This window comes from Populus nigra, chromosome 17 (genome assembly GCF_951802175.1).
Source record: "Populus nigra chromosome 17, ddPopNigr1.1, whole genome shotgun sequence".
NCBI lineage: Eukaryota > Viridiplantae > Streptophyta > Magnoliopsida > Malpighiales > Salicaceae > Populus > Populus nigra.
The window spans coordinates 8823413-8846305 of NC_084868.1; the positions used below are offsets into that span (position 1 = coordinate 8823413).

Below are 22893 nucleotides of genomic sequence, written 5' to 3' on the forward strand. Positions count from 1 at the left end.
ATAAATCCTGCATGCCTTATGATGGGCCCCCGCTCTATATATGATATTTCGACTCGTCTGTTAGCATTCATGTAATCACAGCGTGATCTTGACCGTGCACGAGTTATTCTTGATCAGGCAAATTTTCCATGATGGAATGGTGTAAATCAACTGTTAGACATGGCTCCAAAGGCCCATTGGTAAGCTGTCATGTTATATACTGTAACGTCACAGTTGTTTTCTTCTTCCTAGTTTAATCCAGGGAGGTACCATACCATGATTTGAGGACAACTATAAAGAAGATAGATTCTCACATAAATAATTACAAGATAGATGCTTGACGATGATTATTGACCTTTTTCCCATACAGGTAAGGCCTCGAAAGCAAGGGAACTGGTTCATCATGGTAAAGCTAGGAATCATGCTAATTAATCTCAATTTATTCTTTCATAAATAACTGATAACAAAAATAAATTAAAACGATAGTATGTTTAATACAAATTATTTTATAACAACTCTTTTGAAGAATATATATATATATATATATATGTATATGTATATAAGTTAGAATCCATAAACCATAAGTTAAAAATCTTAATTTTTATTAAATTAGAATTTTGACTCAATTTTGTAATAAGTTTTTTTTTATTTAAGCTCATAATTAATTTTAACCAAATTTATTTATGATTTTTATATAGCTAAGAAATTTAAATCAATTCATCGTTTGGAGTTGTGTTGAACTAATTTTTTATTAATTTTTTGTTTTAAATTAGTTTTTTTAATGTTTTTGAATTGTTTTAATATACTAATATTAAAAATATTTATTTTAATATATTTTCGAGTATAAAACACTTTAAAAAACAATATTTTTCATAATCTCAAAAAAATCCTAAATCAAACACACATCTAATGCTAAACTTCTAACTCCTGGCATTTACATGTTTAGAACATAACCAACTTGGATAGAAGACACTGGTAAACTTTTGAATTTTAGTATTGAAAACATAATCAAGTTTTGTTTATGATGAGAGGATTAGTGAATAAAAACGACAAACCTAAACTAATCCTTGCTTCTTTGGCAACTGAAACAAGATAACATACACTGAAACCTATGAAGAACTCCAATGTGTTTTTCATTTCCAAGTAAACTATTCTAGTTTAATGTAGGGAATGGTGAAAAACAACTTTTCATTTAGTAAAATATAAAAAGTGAAGTTATTATTTTAATAGAAGAACACATGATCCTTGCATTTTTTATTATGGAAACGCGGTACAAACTGTATTTTAAAAAAATATAAATTTTTTTTTATTAAAATTTAATATTATTAATATGATTTGAATTATTTTGATATTAAAAATAATTTTTTTTCTAAAAATTATTAATACATATTTTAATACAAAAAATTATTTAAAAAATAACCACTACTATACTGCCGATCACCCTCGACCTCTCTACCCTTATAAAGGCAGCAATATCCAGCACCAATCTGTAGAAAAAGTTGTTTTCCAGCTTTAACACTCTGGTAAATCTTCAACCATGTACAGATCCGGTTTAATATCTATGAGAAAGTAGCGAATCTCCCGAATTCAAGAAATATATGACGCTATGATTATGAAAGATTCGGAATCATTCAAGATTTTCCAATGGATTAAAGTAAAGCTATAATGGCACGGACTTTATTCTATTGTTCATTAAAAGAATAAAAAAAAAACACCTTAAATTATTCAGAATTATCCTGAATTTTGAGTCAAATTGAACTTAGTCCCCAGATTTTGATTTTTTTTTTGTTTGAGTATATATATATATATATATAGACCCCTCTGGATTTTTTCAATGTTATTAAATTTAGCTTATGTAACGTGTTAATCTAATGACCTGTTAACTTGAGATCTCGTTCAGTCCGCATTTCATATCAAATTGGGTGAGAATTCATCAATTAAAAACTAGACGACCCCATTATCAATCTACAATCAGATCAAAATTAGAAATTGATATATTTTGATTTAAAAAAAAAATTATATAAAAAATTATTTTAAATTTTTTAAAATTAATATTGAAATATTGTTATTTTAAAATATCCACACAATCTGTGATCCAGGCAAAGCTAAACTATTAGCTAGACTGGATTTTATAACTGTGGTTTTTTTTTTGTTTTTTTTAAATCACATGTTTTTATGACATGTATTGTATTTTTTAATTATTAACTGAGGTCAAAATGAATTAAAATTTTTTATTCATACAAAAATAAATTTGAAACACTTAAATTAAAAAAAAATCAAAAGCTAAGTTAAGTTTTACTCAAATTTCAGGATATTTTTTGATAATTTAGTAAAAACATAAAAATTACCCCTACCTTTAACTATTATCAAAATTAACAGAAAAATCTTTTTTTATATAAAAAATAAATTTGAAACACTTAAATTAAAAAAAATTAAAAGCTAAGTTAAGTTTTTCTCAAATTTAGGATAATTTAGTAAAAAAATAAAAATTACCCCTACCTTTCTATAATTTAATTCATATTATAATTATAATTACACGTTATAATTTGAAAGATTATATTTTATATCATAAATTTTATAGGTATATTAACATTTAATATTCTAAAAAAAATCAACAAAAGAAAAATCTAATTAAATTATAATTCGAAGAGGTATCACGTTTTCTGTGGGTGATTTGATACGGTCTGTTCTGGGTGTATTTATCTTAACATAGGATTTATCTGCAATCAAGGGATGAAAAAAAGAAGGGACAGTAAACTAGATCCTAACAGGAGATCAAATTGTTGCTGGAAGAGAGTGAGAAGAAGAAATAGAAGATCAATATACTGTTTGATCATCTTGTATTTAAGATAAACAAGGATAATTCAGGCTTTCATGGAAATTATTTTCTCATTTTCGCTGATGTCAATTTAGAAAAGAATACTAGAGTGCAATCTATTTGAATTAAAATTCATAGTAAATATGAAGAAATTTCAAATGAAGAAGAGATATTTCTCTGTAGTGTATAAAAAAACAATATAGAATGAGAAATCATACATAAAAAAAAATAATAATATTGAAAAGTTATTTAAAAATATTAGAGATGCAGCGTTAACAATTCAAAATCTAAGTAAAATTCAACTTGATATTAATAAATTATATACAGAGTAGAATTAAAATGAAATGTGGGCAAAAAATGTTAATTAAAAAAAAATTTGAGTTTAAAATTTTATAAATTAATTCAAGAAAAATGTTAATTTAAAATTTTATGAATTAACACTGTAGGAGGCTTAAGTGTTAAAATGATTTTTGTAGAATAAAAAAATTTATATTTGTTATTAATAAATATATTTATTTTTGATATTTTGGTCTAATATGTTTGTTAATTTGAAGTAATATATATATATATATATATATATATATATATATATATATATATATATATTTTAAAATGACTTGGTAGTATCGAATAATAAAAAAGAGTTAGTTTTGAGAGTTATTGTCAGTCTAAGTCTGACAAATGAGATAAAGAGGCACGGGCAATACAGACAAAATTGGGTTCAAAATCTTTCCTCGTCTGAAATCATTGGCATCCAATATCTAGGCATAAAAAAAGAAGATGAAAATAGTATTTGGATTTGTTAGTAAACCGACTGTCTTATGCTTCTAAAATAGTATTTTTTTTTTGTTTTTAAAAAAATTATTTTTTATTTTAAATTAATTTATTTGAATATTTTCAAATCGTTTTAATATATTAATATTAAACATATTTATTTTTAAATAAAAATAATATTATTTTAATATATTTACGTATGAAACACATTTTAAAAAAATAAATACTTTAAGAAAAAAAAACCCGTAAATATGCTATCGATTCCGTTGTCCAGTTAATTAAATAAATAGATTGAGCAGGCAAGAAAGTAATTGGTTCTGCAGATAGGGAGAAGTTTGAGGGTGCGAGGACGCTCTTTTTTCAACGAAGTACGAAATCTGATGCAGCGGGAGCCAGGCATTATTCATGGGCCGCTGAAACTAATGCTCGCAGCAATGCCAAGCAGGGAACGAAACCCACAAGCATGGACTGGAATCACATGTATTTTAGCAGAAATGATATCAAAAAACAACTGTGAAAACATGTTGGTATGCTCAACTTTGACCACAAGTGGAGGGAGGAAGCCTCCTCTGCCGGCGAACATGATATAAAAACCATACCCACTTGCACATTCTCCTCGTCCATATTGGTGGTGGCTTTTAGTCGGAAACTTGTGTTTACAAGTATAAGGACAAAAGTGGAAACAATATTTCTTGGCCAGAAAATCGAAGTCACGGGGTGGTTATGGGAACAATCTAAAATTAACCGATTTTCAGCCAGTGATCTTGAGATTCTGCTGACATCCCTGACTTTTTTTTTGTTTTGAAAGAAGAGCTGCTCGGGGGATGATTCTAATTCTTGCTGCAACTATTTTTTTTTTCCCCGCATCAAAGATGCTGCCTGAGTCGTTATAAGGACCCTGAAGAGGATTTTTCGAAGCTACTTAGCATAGTTATTAAATCCGGTTTGGAGTTGACCCAGTTAAAAAGCGAGGTCCTGAATTTTATGGATCAACTCGAGTCAATCTGGAAAAATTAAAAAAAATTAAATTTTTAATATTTTATATGAAAAAATTAAAAAAAAATCCATGTAAATATAGGCTATACATATTGTAAATAATGAAATTTAAAAGAATATTTTTTAAAAAAAATTATCCAACATTAAAAAGATATTATGTTAAACTTTTAAGTTAAAGTATTTAAATCAAAAAAATTTCTTATCCTACATTGAAAAAACGTAGCTTTTAACTTGTAAACATAGAGTATATGTACTAAGGGGTTTCAAATCCTCATTGAAAAAAGATAACTTTTTTCTTGGGAACATAGAGTATATATACTAATATGTTTTTAATCCCACATTGAAAAAAGATAACTTTTTTCTTGGGAACATAGAATAAATATATTAATGAGCTTATGAACATAGAATATATATACTAATGGGTTTCAAATCTCACATTAAAAAGATACTATGTTATCTTTTTAAGTTGAAGTATTTAAATCAAAAAGTTTTTTTTATCCCACAATGAAAAAACATAATATTTTTCTTGGGAATATAGAGTATATATACTAATGAGTTTCAAATCCCATATTTGAAAAAAAAAACCGGGTCAACCAGGTTTGACGAGGTCATTGCATTGACTGGTTTTTTGAAAAACCCGGACTGGTCCAGTCTCTAGATCGGCTGAATCTCAGATCAACCTGTCAGGCTGGTCCGAGTTTAATATCCATGCTACTTAGTCAGATAGCCTGGGCAAATCAAATGTGCGTTCTTAGAATGAATTATATACCATCATCTATCAGAATAATTATATCCACGCCTTCTCTTAAAAACCGATCCCTCTTGATAGACCTACTTACGTTCCTCGAGCTTATCTCTGTTTCCGGTTGAGCAAGACAATCGTTTTTTTTTTTGGTGTGTGTGTGTGTGTGTTTAGCTATTTGGGATGTTGTAATTGGAGTGTTCTGGGGTTTTCACTTTTCAGGCTAAGAAACTGTTTGTTTTTTATAATGTTTTTGAAAAACAAATAGAATTTTTTTTTTTCAAATTGATTTATTAAATACTTTTAGATCCTTTTAATATATTAATATCAAGAATAAAATTTAAAAAATAAAAAAATATTAATATATTTTTAAATACATTTTAAAAAACAAAAAAAACTTGTAGTTTTGACATCTTACAAAATTTGAATACCACGGTGAAATGACTGGATCATTTTGCATGACATGAATAAGATGTGGATCCTCCTAAGCTAACGTTATATGGGCCTAGGGCCGTTAATAAAACTAGAAAAAAAATGAGGAAATTATTTGGGTTTATATGAAAAATCACAACTTTCAGTTTGATTTAAAATAACAGGCAAATGTTTTTCTAGAGAACCTTTGTTTGTAAGAAATATTTTACAGTAATAATATTTAAAATATGATGGTAATTGAATGACAATAATGTGTTATGATGGAGAGGCATCGGTGATGATAGTAATAGCATGGTGATGAAGGTAGGGTGCAATGACGACAATAGAGATGATATTATAAGTAAATTATTAACGGCAAAATATTTAATAGAATTTTGAGTTGAAAATATATTTTAACAAATGAATTAAATTTAAAAATTGAATATGATATATTTTATAATAAATAGTTCTTTCAAAATAGTTTGCGAGAAACAATCACAAGAACAAAAAGCCCTCTTAGAGTGCAAATCAGTTTCATCGTTTTAACATTAAAAACAATAATTAAAGTTTTCACCGAAACAACCTTATATATTTGCAAGCACGAGCAGAAGTGGAGGATTGATGAATCTATAACCTATATAGGGGGGAAATGAACTGTACGGTTTGTTAGATTTTGCAAGAGTCCTGACTCCAAAATCGAGAGTGTTTACCAACTAGGCTATTTGCATTAGCAAGCGACCTCCCTTCATTGAATTATTTCCAAAAACACCAGAGAGCCAAAGATGGGGGAGAAAAAAGAGCAGAGAGAAAGATACAACAATCCTCGAGGGGATATTAACTTAATTTGAAATGAAACTATAAAAGAATGGGAGTCAGTGCGATCAGCTGTCCAACTTCCCTGTAAATCAGGGACGATAGATGACTGGAAATCAGAAAAATGAAAAGGCAGTTGACCTTTTTACCTCAGCTTGGTAATTTTTTCTTAATCAAGCTCGCTACATGGTGGGCAACCCATTCCGAGCCAGCCTCAGTGCAACAGAAACTATGAGTATGGCCTTCCCTTTCAATTGATAGAGAAATACCAGGAACCTGCTTCGAAATCTGCGAGCATGAAAGTGAGCTGAACAAAGCCTGGAAAGTGAAACTGAAGAATGCTAAACCGAGGGCAGAAACAGTGTAGCTTAATATATTGAAGCACAAGATCAGTTTCTTGAAGCAAGTTGATAAGAAAGAGTAGTAAACATCATGAAGCAGACTTACAGTGATCCATCATCACCATAAAGAGTGCAGTAAAGTTCACTATTTTGCAATCTTTATTCAATCACCATTCCCCAAGTAAGATATATATCTGCCACACCATTTTATCACAATGTATGCTTGTTTGGTGTCAGAATCATTTCAATCCAATAGTTTAAACTGTTAGATGAAGTCTCAAGATATGATTTATATAATTCTATAACAAATTCCTTCCAGTGAAAGATTTTTGAACTTGAAACTTGCACAAACACACTATCTTGTGCTTAATTTTTATCAAATTGAATGAGGATGATGAGTTTCAAACTTGTGACCGATTGATCAATAAGGCTCCAATACCATATTACAAAACCATCTCAACCTAAAAGCTTAAGTTATTGGGTTGAATTAGTTCTTTGACATGGCATCAAAATGTAAGCTTGCTTTAAGCACTCTAATTTCTTCAAAGGAGGCACGACCCGACCAGTTAAGGTCAGGAGTGCATCGTCAATAGAAAGGATGAGGCGACCAGTGCACACCTGAGGCGGACCTACCAACACAGCCTAAAATCCAACCACGAGCTTTTTAACTACAACTACTTAAATATACGTTGTTAGAGTTGGAATTACCACGACTGCTGGCACTAGAATTGCCCTCTAATGAATGTGGTAGTCGTTTCTCAGGCTTCTTCTCCACAAAATAGAGGTCCAAAGACACTTATTGAAATTGGCATGATAACTGGAGAATTCTTGTTGTTCATACTCTTACTTTATATTCCTTAAAATTCAGTAAGATACTCTGCCATGATGTTTCAGAACTGCCTTATGCAGTCCTCTCTCCTTTGTTTATCTTGTGCTAAAACCCTCTGATTTGAAAATAGAATTTATAGTTTCTCTAGCTCACCGTAGGCTTAGTGTTCATACCAAATCATAGTATCCTAAGGGTCAACTATGCAAGTGGTAGCATCCTAAGGGTCCCAAACATGATGAAGGCAAACAGAAAGAGGTAGTATCCTAAGGGTCAACTATACAAAGGCTTCACCATACAAATTTAACATGCTCTCCATGAGCTAAACACGCAGGTCAGTTGTGCACACATACACAACGAGCTTTCAAGAGGATACAAGCATACAACAAGCCCTCACAAGAAATCATGAACCCATCCATCACTCACCTCTTCAAACATTTGCAGCGGACCCCAGTGGTCATCAACACCAAATAAGAAAGCAATTTTCTCGTGATTCTCTCTCATGAAAGCCCAATCTGGCATTTCTGAAAGCTAACATAAAAAGAACCATGATTAACCCTTGGTTGTAAATGTACTTTAATGCAATATGGGGGTGACACCCACTTAAACCTTTTTTCTGGATTTGAAGAGGTAACATCAGCTTTATTGTACCTGTAAGTGGATGAACAAAATGTTAAACAAAGGCTTTTTAGTGAAAATTTCAGGGAAAAAAAAATAAAAATCCAAGTACTAATAAACTATGTTTTGGCAAAATAAACATTTGACTATGAGGGTCAGATGTTAAGAAGGCTTTATGAAAAGAAAGAGTTTTGAAATGTGTCCCCAACATGACAATATGGAACACCTTGTTATAGTACAACAGTAACAATAATAACACATGACATGATGTTCCAAAATGTCTACATTGCAAGAACATTTCAGGAAGAATTCAATATAATTTGATCCAATACTCTAATATCTTGAAATATTAATCTTCTAAGCAATCAAAATTACCTTTCTGAATTCCATCAATGCCATGTAAAGCATGTTTCGGATGGTATGGTACTGTGAACAAATGAAATATCAAATTAATATAAATTAACAAACTCAGAACATGCAGATACCTAGCTTATGTTTTTTTAAAATTAGCAATAAGGAACCATACAAAAAGAAAAACGAATAGTTTAAAGCTTGTTGCAAATATGTTTGCAAGTCATGAGGCCCACAATTTAATCTCATATAAAAAATATGACCATTACCTGCAGCAAGTGACTACAAGCAGCATCAATAGCAGTATCAGACCATGAACTCCCAAGAGATTTTGACAGAATAAACCTTAAAGTGCACTGAGGTAGCAACCCCAAGGATGCTACACTGAAACTAAGTAAAGCAGACAAAATGGAGGACCTGAAAGTCACAAATTTCTGTCATAAAATCCTTGTGCCTCAGTGCTTCACTAACAAAAGTCAAAACTACAGCTAGAAACGAGAGCATGATTTTAAACATGGATAAACAGGGTTCCAGGCCATACAGCATGCTAAAAGCTAATCTCTACCGCTGATGGTTAGACTACATTAATTAATTTATAATTTCCTTAAGATGTCCCAACCAGATTTTTATCAAGTAACCCTAGTAAATATTCATCAAACAGGCAATGATTGTTGAGGGCATGAAGCAAGTAGCCAGGAAAGGAAATGGGTGGAAAAATCAAGAACTTTTTAATGGTTCATGAAAACACAGTCAATTGTTGATGGTTCCAATCAGTGTGTCCACTGGAGTGTCTATGTCTTTTATCAGCAACTTGAATATAAGGGCCACAGGCTTCCATAAGAGAGCAGAGCATGTAAAGGAAGATTGGAAGGATGATGGAAGTGATGTCACTCAAACTCAAAATAGAAATAAAGCTTACTCTGCGACATTCTCGATATTAGACTGTTGCTTTGATAGTGGATTCAACATTAAAAAAGGGTATAGTCCTATAAAATATGTAACCTGCAACGCCAGAGTTAAATGTCAAGCAGCAAGTTTGCTAATTCAGCATAACATGAGAGATCAGGACACAAACTGGAACTAGAAAATTCGCAGAAAGCAGTCATCACCTTCTCTAGAAACCTTAGTATTTCAAGTGACATGTAGGAACCAATAGAGTGCCCAACCTTCAGAGAGAAAATATTAAAGTTATTAAGAACTTCAGTTCAGAAAAACTCATAAATTAAGTAGTTGGCTCTTCCACTTTACAACTTGTACATATGGTAGTGATAATGTAAATAAAGCTCCAATTTATCTATTGATTATGTTTATGAAAACACATTTTGATCCAATATAATGTGATCTTGGTCAGGCATTTCATGGTACTCTCATCTTTTTGGAATTGAAAGGAACCAAAGGGATTGGATTCCTATGGAAAATATAATATAAATCATTAAGAGAAAATGCCTCCTACCAGTACTATAGGAAGTTCATTATTTTGCAGTTCCTGCTTGATGAAATCCACCTGCACAATGAGAAGATCAAATGGAAATTATAATTTTCAATATACTATACTTGAAAAACAGACTAGTTTTCACCAAGCATAAGTACTTTATATGGGAAAGGGGGGGCCGGGGAAGGAATTAGAGTTCTTCAATAAAGGCAATCAAGACCAAAACTATTGAGTTGGAAATTTCTCACTAAGATGGAATTTCAATTTCAGGTCCGTAGTTCTGTTACTGGTGCATTCTCCAAAGCTCAAGCAGATTCATTAACAAGGTTGCCTTAAGCTTCACACAGTCAATGAGCCTAATTCACCTAGATTCTTTACCTCACGAGACAAGGGTTTACCACCAGAAATTATATTGCCAAATTCTAAAAGTTTACTCAACATTATTCACCAAGCCAACAGTCCGCTGAAAGCCAATAAAGTAAGAAGGACGACACCTTATGATCAATTTGATCTTGTAATGAGAACAACTTCCCGTGCTCCCAATTCTAACAAAAACAAAACTTCGTGTAAGAATTATATAACTCTCCACAAGTGAACTAAAAAGAAAACATACAATGACAAAAGCAAGTACCTTTTCAGTGTGAGATATGTGCCCAATAGCTGTTAATGGGCAAAAAAAATATATATATATACCAATCAAAGTTAAAATCATATCTCAAAATTCAATAACAAAAGGGAAACATTTGCAGATAAATGCCTGTAACAGAAGCACTTCCACCAAGCAACTCATACAGGGATTCCAAGAAATCCTTGTAAAACGAAACAACACCTGCATTAATTAACAAACCAAAAGAAGAACAAATCCACATAATTCAGAAATCCAACACTCCATTACTACTACTTGTACTCTAACAAACATCAAAAGGCATGGACTGACCTGGGTTTCCAGGGATAAAGAGAACATGAAAGGTGGGTTTATCAGATTGAATCTCTAACAATTCAGTTGTGTGACTGAAAATCAGAGCACCCATTAATGCATAATTGAATACCGAAAACAACAAAAGAATGGAGTTAATAGGAGATGTGAATACCCGGAAATTTTGGAGAGTCGTAAAGTAGCATGCTTTCTGGGATTAGAAAGCAGCAAATTCGGACAACTCATATCTCTGCCTCTGCTTCTACAGTTTGATGATCATAAATTTTACTACCCGGTTATTACTTTTAGATAAAACGGATATTGTAATTAATGGATACCTTCTGGAAGTGAAGAACAGTGAGAAAGATGAAGTAGGAGCATGAAGGGAACAAGATGAACAGGTCATTTATTGCCTTTTCTTCTTCTTCGTGTACTTTGTTTATTCTTTTTAATAATATTAACTCTCTATTTTATTATTATTATATTATATTAATGAAATGAGTGTTGATCGATCTCTCATGATTGTAATACATGGACCGATGATTACATATATAATTAATGGGTATTGGAGGCTTACATGATTATTAATTTTAGAGCCCATAAAATTAATCGAGACGCACACAAGCTGATCCAAACACCTATATTAAACTATATATATATATATAGACGGACAAAATGCCCGCTGTTGGTAGGACTACTTGAATCGAAGGTACAACCTAGAGTCTTTCTTTTATTATTATTAATTAGGTGTTTGGGTTAGCTTGCGCGCACCTCGACTAATCCCGCGAGCCCTGAAGTTAACGATCGTGTAAGCTTTCAGTGGCCATCATATTAGTAATTACAGGGCTCAAACTTGAGACCACATGAGGAGCAAAGCTCTTGATCTCAAACTTTTATCACTGGACCACTTACTAGATAATTCAACTTAAAACGTTTTTATATTTGTGGGTAGTGGTTATTTTTCAAATTGTTTTTTTTTTAGTTTAACGTAGGTGTCCGGGCCAGCTTGCGTGCATCTCAATTAATCCCACAGGCCCTGAAGTTAACGACCATGTAAGTCTCAAATGGCCATCATATGAGCAACCATAGGGCTCGAACCTGAGATTATAGAGGGAACAAACCTCTTGGTCCCAAGCTCTTACCACTGGGTCACCACCTAGATGGTTCAAATTGTTTTTTATTGAGTGTATTTGTGGTTATTTTTCAAATTATTTTTTATTTAGAAATGTATTAAAATAATATTTTTTTTATTTTTAAAAAATTATTTTTAATATCATAGAATCAAAATGATTTAAAAATATCAAAAAATATTAATTTGAAGTAAATAAAAAAATAAAAAAATTTAAATTTTTTTTAAAAATACTTTTAAAATGGAAAAACAAATATGGCGTAAGCAATCTTATTTACTTGATGCGTTTTAAAAATATTTTAAAAAAATTATTTTAATGTTATTTTAATATTTTATGGATATTAAAATACAATTTAAAAAAATAAAAAAATGTATTATTTTTATGTATTTTTTTTAAAAATATCAATTCACGCCTTCCATATCCGTAAATCTGGGAGCCAATCCCATTGCATCCCAAGGGGTTACGGAGGGATGGAGATTTAGGTCTCAGCCCCGTTAAGATGCACAAAGGTCCAAACAAGACGAAAAGAAAGAAAAAAATTAGTCCAATTATCAATATACGAGGTGATTGACCCGTGGATCAATTTTTTTAAAAAATATAAAATAAAAATATATAATATTTCCTGCAACTCATTTCATGGATCTAATTCACTTGAAAACATTGTATTTTTTTTAATAATTTATTGAATTATATACTAATAAAAAAATTTTTTTTATAAAAAAACAGATAAGATTAAAAAATAAACGATAATGGTATGTAAAATTTTTTTTTGCTAATATTATAAAAAGATTATTGTGATTTTATTTGAAAGCAAAGTAAAAATTAAATGGTGTTTAATAAAAATATATTATTAATTAATTTAATTAATTAATTAATTTTTATAAAATTAAAAAATAGATCAAACGTGCGTGCCTAAATAGAATAGCATGCCTAATCCTTTAAAAAAGACCTAAACGTATTGGTCTGTCAAGTCAAGCTCACATGTTTGGCCTTCATTTAAAAACCCAGACTCATTTTTTTTTCTTTTCTAATAGGTGACACCTCACCTATAATGGAAACCGACCTATCACCTACTATGATGTTTTCTAGTCACTTTTAGTGATTGAAAAATCAAGATTCAAGTTTTTTAAACCTTAAAATCAATTTTTCTAGTTGTTTTTACTTGAAAGCACCTAAAAAAACACAATAAGAACCTCTATAAATCACTTACCAACCCTAAAACACCCTAAAATCACTAAAAAAAAATGGAAATCAATCAAATAAAAAATAAACAAACTCATGTTCATAGAGAAATAAAATCATCACCGTGGAACTCTTCTTATCAAATAAAACTCAATAACATCAAGATTAACCATTTTGGTTGCAATAATATGGCCAACAAAAGCTCTTTTTTTTTTCTTTTTTATCGTTATCCATTGACTTTCTATCTCCTCTCACACGCTTGAACCAAAAAATGAATAAAATGAACTTTTAAAATGACAAGACTAGATCTTTGGGACTTTTAAAAAATTATAAATTTATCATTTTCATTGCGTGAATGTGTTTCGGGAAACCCAACATTTGACACATAAGACTTGAATGAATAACAATTGAATATTTTGGGTGCCACCTTGTAGTTATGGTGCTTTTAGTCTTTGAGAGTTTTGACTTGTAACAAACCATGTTATCCTTCACTCTCGTTGACATTAGTTGGTATCAAAACTCAATGATTCATGGTTATTTTGGTTGGAGGTTATAGATGATATATATCAAAACTTAATTATTCATCGTAATTATTTATTGTATTATGTTAAATAACCATTGCTGGAAGAGATCGCAAAACAGGATGTTTATTGAAAATTATAGTGGTGGGACTCATGATGAGGTAACCTACAAAAAACTATTGTGTTAGGGATTCATGATAGAACAACCCACACAAAAGTATTAGGGATCTACGATGAGGTTGTTCAAACACAAAAGGATATTCGTGGTGAATGATAAATTTTTATTATGGTCTGAACTCACGGACGAGTTCTTTCTAACCCAGATAGATTGATACATGAGTTTTTTTTGGAAAAATAAATATTTTCTTAGTTATTTTTATTTCTTCTCATTTAGTTTAGGATTTTTTTTTCTTATTATTTATTATTAGGCTTTCTAGTTTTCCTACTTGAGGGAATAATTTTCCTATTTCTTATTTTTATTTAGTATTATAGAGTTTTCTATTTTTGTTTTTGTATACATGAAGGGTTGTAATAGCTTTTTGACAAGTAAGACTTGAATGAGTAAAAATTGAATATTTTGAATAATTGTTTTTTTATAGTTATAGTATTCTTGATTTTTTAAGGATTTGACAAACCTTGTTATTCTTCACTTCCATCTACATCAGGTATCAAATTCCGACTAGTATAAAAATAAAAAATTAGAATTAAAAAATATAATTTTGTGTTAAGATATAAAATCTGAACGTAAAATTTATGGTTCCATGTATTGACTCTTTTAGGTTGAGTTTGGTTATTATCCTGGGATAAAGGAGACAGAGACAACAAAAAAAAGACAAAATAGGAGACAAAAACATAATTATATTTGGTATACAAGATAAAATGACTATCTCTGTATCATGTTTGGTTGATGTTAGACAATACAAAATAAAATATGAAAAATATTTATTTTATCCTTAATATGTATTACTATCAAACTTACATATTAAAAAAAATAGATATTATATTTTTACTATAGTTTATATTGAGTGTTGAAATTAATAATAGTATAATAATTCAAGTTATAAAATTCAAATGAGCTCAAGGTTTAGATTGATTCAGGTTTAAGAAAAAACATAAAAATAATTGATCCAGCTTAACCCCATAAAAAACCTAGTCGATTCACGACTTGATCGACTCTTAGTAAAATTCGATTCAAAAACTCGTTGATAGTTTTTTGAAAAAAAATTTGGTTAAATAAGGTCGTTTTGATCCTTTAAAAAATGGAATTAACCTGAGTTGACCTTCTCGACTCGTGATATGGGTTTTATTTTGGACCGAACTTCGAGTCATGTTTTAAAACAATGATAATATTTATTTTTATCTTTACATGCTTTAATTGGACAATTTAAAATTAAAATTTTTTTACATGGATATTTTAAGAATAATAAATACTAAATATTATATCTAGATACATTTTCTCTTTATAACTCATGTTTTGAAAATACATCATTTATCTTTATGTGTCTACCTATGTCATTTCAACTAAGTACATTTCTTCTTTTACCCGTCTTTGTTTTTTTTCTCCGGAACAATAACCTAAAGCTTCCTTATTGAAAAGAAAAAAAAACCATCTCAGCTCGCTTAACACACAAGGAAATCAAAGGTTAAGGAAAAGAAAATATATTTTTTCAATCATCATATCAATGATTTAAAAGCTATTTATTCATGGAAGACATAGAAACCAGAGACATGAAGGTAACTTCAAAATCTTCATGTCAAGTGACACGAGCTATCGCCATGGTTGTGATCCCAGTTGCCGATGGTGCATAGGATCGAACTTGCGAGTCAAAAACCAAACCTGAACCACCCCCAACTAAACGCAAAGATGCTACCTGCATCATGACCAGCTGACAAGTGTTGTGAAAGAACTTGGTGGCATTTTCTACAATCCTAGCTAGTGAAAGAACTCGGTGAAGACTTTTTTATATCTCGAAATTGATTTCATATGTTTTCTCATCACTAGATGCCATTTAGTTGGTGAAGAACGTGACCTAACGATAACAACTTCATATATTTCATCATTTGATCTTTTTCATAGCTTTGGCATCGCCCCATCGAGAGACCCTCGCCAACTTGTTTAGTTGCTGTCTTGGGGCGGAAATCAAGAGAGGAGAAACCCAATCAACTAAACTTATGAACATTGCTTGAAAGGATGCAAGATCATTCTAATTAAGCAATTACCTTTTTTTTTCTTTTTTTTATTGATTTCCCATGACCTCAATTGCTTATAAATCCACGCGTTGTCTTTTTCTCCCGTGCCATATATTGAAATTTGAAACTAAAATTAGTGGGTACGTAATTAATTGATCGGAAAAGAAGATTAGTGGGGCTTAAATGTACATATTTAGCCTTAATACGCCCAATGAGATATCTTCGAGACCATAAATATAAGGAAGGAGTCATAGACTTGGATTTGAAACATGGTTAATTGTGTGTAAATATTAAAGACAAACAAACAAACAAGACTGGATCATGCTTTGGCTACGAATCTTTTGAAAATCATAACGTACGAACAAGGAGGAAGGTTCTTCTTGAAAATCATAACTTGCGACCACAGTGGAAGCTTCTTCTTTTGATTGGCTCTCCATGCCCGGCCATTAACTTTTGGTTTAGGTATCCATTACTCCACCTGCACTTACTGCACGTTCGGCTGAAAATTACGTTTTATATTTTTTTTTATAAAAATAATATTTTTTTATTATTTTAAATTTTTTTTTATTAACGTGAGTGTTCGGGTCAGTTTGCACGCACTTCAACTAATCCCGCGGATCCTGAAATTAACGTGGTTGTTTAAGTTTCTAGTGACTCTAGCATATGTGAGACTCGAACTTGTGACTTTTAGAAAGTAAATTTAAAATCTGACCCAATTAAACTACACCGCCGCTGAAGTTATCATCACGTCAAAACAATTTAAAAATATTAAAAATATAATTTTATAACAAAACAAAAACCTAGAATTTGACCCAATAATATTTGGACCGCAATGTCATTCACGACGTTAATATGATAGCTTAATGTCTAATGAACCCCGTTGTTAATTCCATTTTGCAACGGTCCCATGGAAAAGGAAAAGAGAAAGGGAAGGGAACATGACCCTTTCTTCGTTACGGTCGTTTATATTGACAAGGTCATATCATCGTCATCGAGCCTTGCATTAACACGCAGAATTACCTGTAAATTTCCTCCGTATTTGTCTAAGGCTGCAAACTTGATTTACTAAGCTCCCTTGCTTACGAAGTCAGCTTCTGGAAAATGGCTAAAGTAGCTTCTGTGCAGTTTCGCTTGTTAGTCAAGAAAACTGAAAGGCGGTTTGAATAGTAAACTCCCAAAATATACATTTGATTAAAATGTTGACATATTTCTCACGTTTGATGTCGAAGGAAGGCACACACAGGATGTGCTCCCCAGTTGACTCGCATGTTTCTTATCCAGCTGGAACGAGGATGGCTTTCATTGGTTCCGGGTATGTTTGGAATTACGTTCTAAATAGTATAGATTTTTTCTTGTTTAAAATTAAAATTTTTAATTATTTTAATATATTAATATAAAAAATAATTTTAAAAAATATTATTTTATATATTTTCAAATAAAAAATAATTTGAAAAATTACCTCTACCACATTTACAAACACTCTTATCTTTTACTGTTTATTAGATAATTTGCCACTTTACTGAGAAAAATAAGATTATCATTTAAGAAAAAATAATAAATTTTAAAAGAACCATAATTATAATATTCAGACTCGTTTAATGCTTGAATTACTATTCAACTCAAGTTTTGATTTTTAATAATATCATTTTAAAAAAATTTAAAAATCTAGGCACATGCCAAATCAAGGGTCACGGATGAGACCAATTCTTATTACAGTGACCAAAACTGCCTCCAATTTTTTTATTTTTTTATGGCTTGACCACAACAAACAAAATGACAGAAACACCCTTAGAGAACAGAACAGAAAGCTTTAACTACCAAACAGTGAATCCGTTGGCAGAACCCCAAAAATCCCCTCTTTCCCTCCACTTTAAAAATTGCGTGTAAGAGTACTAGAGAGGCGTCCACTGCAAGAAATCTCTCCCATCTCCGTATCTTATTTTATTCTTTCTGCAACAGGACTGCTACTCTCTTCCCTATATAAATATAACACAGATAGATAGTTTCCGATCATCCGCAGAATCATATATAGATCCCTCTCGAAAGGTTTAAAATCCATTTCTCTTCTGAAGAAGTAATTGGTAATTAACCCCATGTTTTGTTGATTTATCTTCTTATATCTATATTTTGAATGCAGAGTTTGAACAAGAATTCTTCACGTCAAAGTTTCTTCAAGATTTTGTTTCTGTTTTTACAGTAGCAGCTCATTACAAGTTCATTGGTGTTGGTATTTTTCCACTTTTGCTTTCATTAATATACAGTTGCTTGTCTTCTCTTCTTCTTCTTCTTCTTCTTCTTCTTTGGATGTCAACTATTGTCTTTTGGTTCACCGCTCTTTCTTCTTCTTCTTTTCTTCCGTATTCCATGATTGAATGTGTAGAGTTTTCTCTTAATGGTATTTCAGGGATTTTGAAGATTAAGGATGTTGGGAGATCTCCTCACCAGATATCTTGTGTAGGTTATTCAAACTCAATATTCGTTCCTTCTTTTTTATTTACTCCTTTTGTATGTTTCTGTTGTTTCATTGTGATTCTGTGTATAAACTTTATTTATAATGCTCTTTTTCTCTTTATTGAATGATGTTTGTTGGAATTGAATATTGTGTTGACTTTTTTTTTTTTTTTTGATATTGCCAGGTTGCTTTTTGGGTATGCATACCCAGCATTTGAATGTTTCAGATCTGTGGAGAAGAACAAGGTGGACGTTGAAGAAATTAAATTCTGGTGTCAATATTGGTAAGTCCCCTTATGTTCATTCAAACCTGCAGGCTTGGTCTCCTGAACAAATTTTAGTTTTGTTTTCTTTCCCAATATTTGTATGGTCAATCTTGCGAATTGGGAAAGAAAAGAAAACGAAAGAAAAAGATTTTGAATCGAGTGGAGGAGAAGCAGATTAATCTTTACATGCTGGTCATGGGGATCATGTGTTGTGTTCCTTCTTCACTCATTCATCCTGTTACCGCTTTCTAACAAGCAATAGTATCGCCTTATAAATCATTGCTTAAATTACATGGGTCTTCCCTGATGCTTTGCAGCCCATGAACTTTCAGTGTAATTCTCATTAAACTTTGCAGGATCATTATAGCACTTGTAACGGTTTGTGAGAGGATAGGGGACGTATTTCTTTCATGGTAAGCAGAGTTCTGCAATTTTTGTATGTACAAGCCCAGTAGCTCCTATTTTGTGGTATTTGATTTTCATTCTCGTTTTATGGTGAAGGTTGCCGATGTATGGTGAGGTGAAACTGGCATTTTTTATCTACTTGTGGTATCCAAAAACAAAGGTAAAGACAGAAGATGATTGGATGAGAACTGGAATAAATTTTGTTCGCCAAGTTCAGCAAATTATAACGTTAAACTCTTGCTCAATGCAGGGAACTGGCTTTATCTACGAGACCATGTTGAGGCCTTTTGTAACAAGGCATGAAACGGATATCGAAAGGAAGTTACAGGAGATGAAGGCTAGAGGTTGGGATTTTGCCATCTATTACTGGCACAACTGCACCGAATTGGGGCAGACTAAATTCTTTGACGCTCTGCAATACTTTATGAGCCAGTCAGGGAAGTCTACAGACAGCAAAACTAAGGTAAATTATTTTTCCTTCAAAACAAGTCATTAAATCGGTAAAATATGGCTACAGAACACAACAGTGCCCGTGATTCCAAAAGTGGACGCACAAGGAAGAAATACCAACACACAACAAACTAGCTAGAAGCAACGCCTTCCCCCTCCACAAGCAAAACACACCTTGCCATGCTAGAGAAGGAAACCTTGGATTGGTGAACACTCCTTGCGCCATGATAGTAGTTGCATTTCATTTGTTCTTCCTTCTTGGCGCTGCTCTGCCAATAATCTTTATTGCTTGGCATACCTGCCCAACGAATTTCATCACTCTTCTCTTTCTTCATTGGGTATCTAGCTTGTAAACTTGGTTACTTGCCAGTCTCCATCTCATCCCTGAAAGTATTTGTGCCCCATTCAAGCTCCATGACCCATCACACACATAATTTATCCATCTATCGTTACTAACCCAACACTTCACAAATAGCTCTCATCTCATTCCTATAGGCTATATACAGCTTTCTAATGGACTGCCCAAAACTTTCAGGAAGAAACATCTTTCATTACACGCTAATCTATAGGCTTTAGGAGTGAAATGGATTCAACTTCAGAAGAATCAACAGGTTAAGCACTATGTAAATTGTAAATGTAAATGGAGCAGATTGACAATCTCGATTAGCAATTCTGTAATCAGTAATGAAAAATACGCATACGCATTCACAGCACTTTGGTTTCTTTGATGATATCTTGTATAAGCACAACTCTTAATATACTACAGAAAAACAGTAACCTCGATGAATTAGTTAGTACTAATTGTGATTTCTAACCAATCTTGCAATCTTGCAGAAGAGCAATGGCCATGAACCTAGTGCTCCCCCACTACCCGTACCATCTCCAAATGAGTGGCCTTCAATGGCCATGCATAAAAGCAAGAACAAAAAGCGGTCATAAAGACCACCGCCTCCGCCCGGCAGCAGCACAATCAACCGAGCAGTTGCAGGGTCCCCGAAATCCAAACGGCTGCAAGTCCAACTCGATGAGGAAACAGAATATGTTACCACAATGGACACAGACAACTCAACTAGCCTTGATTCTAATGTCAATCAAAAGCGTATGTGGCTACGAAGAACAGAACCAATCCAACACTGAAAAGAAGATTTGTAACAAAAGAAACACTGTACAAAAAATCCAAACATTAGAAAAACAGGAAAAAAAAAAATCTTCTTGTACATGATATCTTTCTTTCTTTGTTTTCTAAATCATTTATGGGTTTGCAACTTTGACTCGAGCTGAATCAGATACACACACTGAAATTGACACTGAGTCACTGTTATTTGTTGAAGTGGAATCGAATGGCACGGAGGATCCGATCAAAAGCATTAGTTATGCTCGGAATGACACGAACGCTGATGAACCCAAAACAAGCAGTGATTGGATTCTTGGTGGATAAGCGAAGCCAGAGACGGCGGAGGAAGTGGGTGCTAGAGGAATCAGGAGAGGAGGACATGGGCTGGAGGTAAGCCCAGGCAGCTTGCTTAACAAGGCGGTTGCGGATGGGAATTTCATAGGTGGAAGTGGTGTTGGAAGTAGCCGATGTTGGGGAGTTAACAGTGGCGGAAGGGAGAAGGTCTTTAATAGAAGTGTAGGATAAAGAGGATTTTAGGGGGAGGAGGGAGATGTCAAGGTGAGAAGGAAGGGTGCCGTTTAAGTGTGATGGAGGGAGACTGGTGGTGTGGAGGGAGAGCTTTGTGGGGATAACAAATGAGGTGGCTATTGAGTTTCTCCGGCGGAGGGTGGGTGTTTGTGGTGGTGGTCCTTGGTTGCTCATGGTGTGGATGAGAGAGGGAGGGAGAAGGGAATTTTGGAGTTTATGAGGGGAATACGGTGACTGAGGCTGGTTGAAGCGAACTGGTGTATTTGGTTAGCGATGACTATGCTGCTGCTGTCTGCCATTCATTGACTGCAATTATTGGCCTATGTTGTCGTTATCGTTTGCCACGTCATATCGTTTAATGTTTGGCCTTTTGTTGTTTAGTCCCTTAAGTTTTCTTATATTGTTTCCAAATTAATTTATGGTGGATGGAATAATCAGGATTACTTGTTTCTTTTCATTTACGAGTTTTAGTTTATGACCCAATTGGATTCAATTTTATATATTGAGAATCCCATTAAATAAAGAATTAGTTTGGGGAGGGGAGCATAAATTGAGATAATTTAACTGATAACCATGATTAAGCACGACTCTTCTTGTATCATTTATTCATGTAGATAGTTTTTCTAACCATATTTGAAATTTGGAAAATATCCAAAATCATCACAAAAATTAAAATATTAAATGACAACAAATATTATAAAATAGTATTTGATGATTGTATATCCTATAGTCTAGTACTAGTTGGGTGCTCACGGGTTTATTTTTTATTTTTATAAGAAATATTATAAAAATTTATAATACAAAAAATAATACTTTTTTAATATTAATAATAATAATTTTTCAAATTTATTAATAATATTAATTATAGTAAAACTAATAAAATTAATAATACAAATAATAATATTTTTATTATAATATTATTAATTATAATAAAAATAATAATATGTAAAACACAAATAATAATATTTTTAATATTAACACTATTAATTATAATAAAAATAATAATATTTATAACACAAATAATAATATTTTGGATATGAACACTTTGAATTATAAGAGAAATAATAATATTTATAACACAAATTATTATATTAAAAAACCAAAGAATATTTAGAACATAAATTATTTGGGTCCTGGCAAGGATCCAAGCGAATTGGGTCCTGAAGCAGGACCTAAGGGGTTGGGGGTTTAGGACATTGGCTGAACCCAAGGGGGTTCGGGATTGGGCCATGTTCGGACTCAAGGGGTTGGGTCCGTGTCCAAACCCAAGAAGGTTGGGGATTGGGTCGCATCCAAACCCAAGGGTGCTGGGTCTGTCCGTGTCTGGACCCAAGGGGGGTTGGGTCAGTGTCCAGACTCAAGAGAGTTGATGTTTAGGTCTTTCAATGCCCGGACCCAAGGGGTTCGGGTCCTTCCGAGTTCGGACCCAAGGGGGTTGGGCTGAGTGGGAATTCAAGGGGGTTGTGGGATGGAACTGCGTCCAGACCTAGTGGGGTTGCATCCGTTCCCGGATCTTAGGGGGTTGGTGTTTGGGTCCTTCGGTAACCAGACCCAAAGGGGTTGGGTCCTTTCGTCTTCAGACCCAAGGGGGTTGGGTCCATCTGTGTCCGGACCCAAAAGGGTTAGTGTTTGGGTCCTT

General features: G+C 32.4%; 3 protein-coding genes across 4 annotated transcripts; 1 reads left to right on the top strand and 2 right to left on the bottom strand.

Annotated features, from left to right (window-relative positions):
* Positions 1–6441: 6441 nt before the first annotated feature.
* LOC133676658 (uncharacterized) lies at positions 6442–11515 on the bottom strand. Of its 2 annotated transcripts, XR_009835644.1 has the most exons (14): positions 11356–11515; positions 11193–11279; positions 11039–11112; positions 10859–10930; positions 10733–10761; positions 10596–10646; positions 10123–10173; positions 9779–9835; positions 9589–9671; positions 8939–9086; positions 8694–8744; positions 8127–8231; positions 6981–7068; positions 6683–6821 (listed from the first exon to the last, which is right to left on the bottom strand). XR_009835644.1 is itself a non-coding variant. In XM_062098373.1 (13 exons), exons 1-13 carry the CDS (start codon positions 11421–11423, stop codon positions 6684–6686), a joined length of 1014 nt encoding a protein of 337 aa, XP_061954357.1. In that variant the 5' UTR covers positions 11424–11514; the 3' UTR covers positions 6442–6683. The 2 variants fall into 2 exon arrangements, 1 of the variants encoding a protein (XP_061954357.1); XM_062098373.1 differs by lacking the exon at positions 6981–7068 and having other exon boundaries at positions 6442–6821; positions 11356–11514.
* Positions 11516–17891: 6376 nt separating this feature from the next.
* On the top strand, positions 17892–21711 carry LOC133677459 (putative HVA22-like protein g). Its single transcript, XM_062099539.1, has 8 exons — positions 17892–18086; positions 18178–18267; positions 18445–18494; positions 18677–18775; positions 19114–19170; positions 19259–19322; positions 19413–19625; positions 20447–21711. Exons 3-8 carry the CDS (start codon positions 18463–18465, stop codon positions 20549–20551), a joined length of 570 nt encoding a protein of 189 aa, XP_061955523.1. The 5' UTR covers positions 17892–18086; positions 18178–18267; positions 18445–18462; the 3' UTR covers positions 20552–21711.
* On the bottom strand, positions 20747–21428 carry LOC133677460 (uncharacterized). The gene has a single exon (XM_062099540.1). The coding sequence runs from the start codon at positions 21426–21428 to the stop codon at positions 20931–20933; it is 498 nt and encodes a 165-aa protein (XP_061955524.1). The 3' UTR covers positions 20747–20930.
* Positions 21712–22893: the final 1182 nt, after the last annotated feature.